This window comes from Triticum aestivum, chromosome 2D, assembly GCF_018294505.1.
Source record: "Triticum aestivum cultivar Chinese Spring chromosome 2D, IWGSC CS RefSeq v2.1, whole genome shotgun sequence".
NCBI classification, from domain to species: domain Eukaryota; kingdom Viridiplantae; phylum Streptophyta; class Magnoliopsida; order Poales; family Poaceae; genus Triticum; species Triticum aestivum.
Window position 1 is genome coordinate 31,829,937 of NC_057799.1, and position 5,962 is coordinate 31,835,898.

Consider the following 5,962-nt stretch of genomic DNA (forward strand, 5'->3'; position numbering starts at 1 on the left):
GACTCCTCTAATGAAGAGTACGTAGGACGTACTCATCACTATTGTGGTGGCTCCGGCAACATTGTGGCCTGCGACGTCGTTACGACGATGGCGCATCTTCTGGTTCCACCATGACCTCTGTAGATGATTGGTACCGAGCAAGATAAAACGAGCACGAGGTCGCCATAGGGATTAATTCCGGGCAATATAGAAGCAACAGCGAGAACAGTGGAATAATAATCCAAGTCTCAATTCTCAAGTCTGCCCCTGCCATAACTCACTCAACTTTCATGTTAGTTCCTTTGCCTATATATATATGGGTTATGGGTGTCATAGGAGGCCGTGCGTCCTAAGCAACTTAGCCATGCCGTTGCTACGAACCTTGCTCCTTCTACTTGTCTTCCATGCTGCCGTGTCCGGCGCGCCATCTCCTCCTCCAGTGCCGGGGCCGCCGGAGCCGAACAACTGCCCTGACAAGTGTGGGGACATAGACATCCCCTACCCATTCGGCATCGGCCCCAGGTGCTCGATGTCCGACCGCTTCGTCCTCAGGTGCAACGAGACGACGAGTCCTCCCACCCTGCTCAAGGGCAGCGCCAAGATCGCCAACATATCGCTGGAGACGGCGCAGATGGTGATATACACCTACCTGACCTACAAGTGCCGCGTGCCGGGCGGCAACAATACTATCGAGGACACGACACAGAGCATGAACCTTAGAGTCGGCGACCCGTTCCTGATCTCACCGTCGGAGAATGTGTTCACGGCCATCGGGTGCAGCTTGACGGCCAGGCTCAAAGGCAGCAGCAAGGCCACCGCCGCCTACCTCACCGGCTGCATCACGACGTGCGCCAGGGTCAACAACACCGGGGACGACGGCACGCCCTGCAGCGGACACGGCTGCTGCCAGGCCTTGCTCACGTCCGGCCTCAGGCAAGTTAGCTTGGTGTGGGACGTGAACGAGCAAGCCGCACGTCCTGTGTCTGGCAACCTGTGCCAGTACGCCTTCATCGCTACCAAAGGCTGGTACGTGAAGAAGTAACTTTTCCTTTTCTTTTTCTCGATGGGATTTCCTTTGCTTTTCAAGTCATCGTATGGTGTGTACGGTCTGGCTGGCCAATTGGTGGATGTGTGGAATTCAAAAATATCTGATCCTTCCTTACCTAGTTGCTGATGTTTTAGTGAACCTAATATTAGCCATGCCAAAAAAGAAAGTGAAAGTGAAAGGATTTTCTTATTTTAACATGAAATAAATATATATGCCAATGCCGAATACCAAAGGATAATAAAGGGAGGTGTGTTTCTCCAATTTTTCAGCCTGTCCACCTACCCTATGTTGCCCATAAAGTTGTTGCCCATCATGCCACCCGTAAGTAAAAAAACTCTATGTTAATTTTTCTCTAATTTTTTTGTCTATCATCAAAATTGCCCCTAAAGTTATAGTAAATTATCCACCCCGCCATCTGTAACTGAAAAAAACTCTTCGTTAATTGTTTCTCTGAATTTTTAGTCTGTCATCAAAACTGCCCTTTAAGTTGAAGTAAATTGTCCACCCCACCACCCGTAAAAGTGAAAAAAAAAACCCGAGTGTTCCTTTGAATTATTCGTACGTCATAGGGCCCTTCAGTTTTTCATCCATCCCGACACTGACCTTTTATTTTCCTTCTCATACACGCATTGAGGATGTATTAAAAAAATACAAATCAAGGATCAAGTCGAACGTTCGATCCATTATGAGCATGTTAGAATGCACATGTCTTACGTCCACGTGCGCGCCGGTTGGTGCACAAATATTCAAATACATGTATGGAGTGTGAATATTTGGAACTTGATTTGAAGACCACAATTTTATTATCCCGTTGCAAAGCGCGGGCCCTTTTGCTAGTATATGCCAAAGGACAGAAACATACTATAATGATACTAATCATGGGATACATATATGTTTCTTTGTTGGAACATGGCAGAAGAGTGAGCCGCCAGGTTCAAATTCCTTTGACTTACCTTATATTACATGAAGAGTGGCTCTTTCTTGGATACATGTTGAAACATGGCAGAAGAGTGAACCACCAGGTTCAAATTCCTTTGACTTTCCTTACATGAAGAGTGGCTTTTTCTTGGTACAAAGAAAGAGTGTCTTTTCATGTACCAGATCTAGCGCAACCATCACAATAAATTTGCCGGACTCCAAAAAGTGGCTTTGAGCTACTTATATTCCAGGGATCTTCAGAAGAATAGATAATCGTGAGAATGTGTTTAAAAGAGCAGGACCTTCTTTTGTTGTTTCAAACTCTCCTGCGAAAGAGTATGTAAAATATTTATGCAAGCCCTAAAGAGTGAGTATTGAAGTGTTATCAAGGATTAAGAGATGATATTTCACCATAAAAGTATTATCATACATGTTTTACATGGGTGGAGAGTAACATTCCGTAAACTACTAACCAAGTTACTATGACCTTCCTATAACTTAGTAATGAGGTTACTATAACTTGGTAATTACTAAACAGAAGAAAAAACATAGAAACATGTAACCATGGGATCTACTTTGGAAGATCTTGTGGCAACGAACCAATGGTGAAAGCAGATCCTGAATAGGTTTTGTCAGTTAAAGAGATAAAGGAGTCTTAGTGATGTCATGCTTGTGTGCATGTGTGAGAGCGGATGGGTGACATCGCATAGTATGGTTAAATGTATCATCGCTTTCTAGTCTCCCACATCATTTTATAGATGTTACATATTTTGTGCGGATTGTCGTGTTGTTAGTCTAGACATATATATTTACATATATACATTGCAAGTTGCAAAAATCTTTACCTGTACTAACGGCTGAATTTGTTGAATAGGTACAATTTCAAAAAAAGTGACCTGACTGGGAATATGACATTCCTCAGTAGACTTGGAGGCGACAGAGTCATTCCAGTAGTTCTTGACTGGGCAATTAGGAATGGAACATGCCCATCGGCACCAAAAGGGGATAACAATGAGAATCTTTCCCATGGCGCTTGTGCTAGCACCCAGAGCTGCTGTGTAAATGCCAGTAATGGAGAACATGGCTATTTCTGCAGATGCTCCAAGGGATACACCGGCAATCCATACATAAAAGATGGATGCACAAGTTTGTTACTTCATTGCATTTTTTTCTACATTAATTTATTTAAAGGAACTTCATTTTTCCAGATGCTACCATTAATATTGTGCATTCCTTGCAGAAATGAGTAATTTGCAATATTTAGATTGTATTGCACGTTACAAGTATGAAAATGTAATGTGTATGATTTGACATCTCAGGATTTTTTTTAATGCTCAATCATAGTTTTAAGAATAGAAAACTTAAGAATAAATATCAGTGAGCTTTGTCATTGTTTTGTATTCACCAAACTGATCATATGCATTATTCTTCATACATCTTCAGATATTAATGAGTGCGAGCTGCGGAGATCCCCAAAGTCAACAATGTACAAGAACATGTATCCTTGTCACGGCGGGACATGCCATGATAGAGAAGGTGGTTATGAGTGTAAATGCAATTTCGGACGAAGAGGTGATGGTAAAAGTTACAAGGGTTGTGAACCCATCGTGTCCACGGCTGCAGTGGCAGTAATAGGTAATGCTCTCATTATTTTTAAGAAAAATAAACAAATCCTATGGTATAGACGTGAGAAATTAAAATGGTTTATTTGTGAGCTGCGTTGAAAAATAAAATGTACGTGATGGTACATAATGTAAGTAGTGATGGCATTGTTTGGTAATTTAGATCGTCATACATACATATTTGTCGTTGCTGTGCAGGGCACACCTTCGAAAACATTTTCCCATGAAATCTAGCAAACATATTTCCATGTTAGTTTTGGATTTGTTTAGAAACTAATAAATGTACTGTCAGAAGAAAAAAATGTTAAAGAGCTCAGTGGTAATAATTATGTTTTCAAATCTATTAACATACGGTACTATATTTTTTCACCATACAAACATATTCCTATTCCACTGAATTTTAATATTTAATACTTAGTACATTGATGTCTATAGCTCAATCGACGGTCGTGTAGCCATCCAATCAACATCTTCTTATCTCTTTGTACTTCCATGAATCTCATGTTTAGACCCCGCTTGTTATTAAATATGACTTAGACATAATTGTTTCTCGATCATTCAAGAAATGGAAGTTCACGTGACACATGTCCTCCTGCAGGAACAATCGGTGCCATTGCATTACTCGCTGTGCTACTAATATTCTTACACATGGAACGCGAGAAAAGAAAGCTGAGGGACCGGTTCAATAAGAACGGTGGAGAGTTACTCAAAAGTCTCAAGATCGAGATCTTCACAAAGGAGAAGCTAGACCACATCACACATAACTACTGCGACATCATCGGCCAAGGCGCCTTCGGCAAGGTCTACAAGGGAACCATCGGCGCTGGAGACAGTGCACGGGTCGCCGTGAAATGCTCGATCCCCATCAACCAGGACTGGAAGAAGGAGTCCTTCGCGAATGAGATCACGATCCAGTCCAATATCAGCCACCGGAACCTGGTCCAGTTGCTAGGATGTTGCCTGGAGACGGAGGTGCCCATGCTGGTCTACGAGTTTGTGCCCAGGGGGAGCCTCCACGACGTACTCCACGGCGATAATAAGAACCATCTCCCGTTGGAAAAACGCCTGGATATCGCCATCTACTCAGCGGTTGCCCTCGGATACATGCACTCGGAGGCGAGCCAGAGGACCATCCTCCACGGAGACGTGAAGTCGGGCAACATCCTCCTGGACGACGGGTTCGCGCCCAAGGTGTCAGACTTCGGGACGTCGAGGCTCATGTCCATCGACAAGCACCATACCAACTGGGTGGTCGGGGACAGTAGCTACATCGACCCCGTGTACATGAAGACCGGGCTGCTCACCGAGAAAAGCGACGTGTACAGCTTCGGCATCGTACTGCTGGAGCTCGTGACCAGGAAAAAAGCAAGGTATGACGGGAACCAGAGCCTGCCACTGGATTATATCAAGGCTTCCATGGGCGGGGCGGCGAGGGAGATGTTTGATCCGGAGGTTGCATCTGGTGTGAAGGAGAACGAGGAGTGCCTCGAGGAGGTGGGCAAGATCGCGGTGCAGTGTCTCAAGGACGATGTGAGCGACAGGCCCACCATGAGTGAAGTGGCTGAGAGACTTAAAATATGTAAGTGCCGGTGGTTGGAGTATGACAGGAAGACGAATGAGATATGCACTTAGTTACTGTCAGAAATAAGTACTAGTCCTACCTACTTAAGATTTTTTCCTACAGTTAACCTGTACTTTGAGTAATTAGCTAGTATGCTCGCGTGTATCCCCAAGTTAAACTTTGTTTCGTGTACTTGTGTATAATTAATTTTCCCTTTTTGCAGATGTGGTACAGTTTTAATCAACTAATGCATTATAATAGTATCTTGCTAGCGGAAAAAAGTTATCTTACTGACTTTCCAAGTCTTGTCTTATGAAAGTTTTGATCCAAATTCATTCCCCTTGCAGATATGGACCCTAATCAAAATTTTCACGGAATTTGAAATAGAACCACACACAAACTCCATTAGAGACTAGGAAAGTACGAAATTGCCCTGACGGAACTCCTGCACGGGCTCCTCACCTGTTTCTGACTGTCCAGAACGACGCACGCACACACGCCGTCAACTTTCCGTCGTCGAAACAGGATCATATAGAAACACCGACAGAGAGATGTACTCTCTCCACTTCCAAATATAAAATATTGTTACAACCGATAGACTCACATATCGGTTGTAATAACATCTTGTATTATATTATGGGACAAAGGGAGTATATGCTTAGCATCCACCCCTTACGCATCCAACGGAAGCAGGTGGAACCAAGCAAATGGAACGGGCTGCCTAAAAGCCGTGCATCCCACGAACGCTCTGCAGCCAAGTCTAACTCATGGTGAGAGGGCAAAAACCGTGCGAGAGCGAAAAAAAGGGTGCGAGACAACGAAGGAAAAGAAGTA

At 43.8% G+C, this 5,962-nt stretch overlaps 1 protein-coding gene across 1 annotated transcript; it reads left to right on the forward strand.

Annotated features, from left to right (window-relative positions):
* The first annotated feature begins 379 nt into the window (after positions 1-379).
* Positions 380-5,544, forward strand: LOC123048503 (wall-associated receptor kinase 3). Its single transcript, XM_044471590.1, has 6 exons — positions 380-1,005; positions 2,820-3,091; positions 3,389-3,580; positions 4,166-5,146; positions 5,352-5,356; positions 5,476-5,544. The coding sequence occupies exons 1-6, from the start codon at positions 509-511 to the stop codon at positions 5,542-5,544; spliced, it is 2,016 nt and encodes a 671-aa protein (XP_044327525.1). The 5' UTR covers positions 380-508.
* The last annotated feature ends 418 nt before the right edge of the window (positions 5,545-5,962 follow it).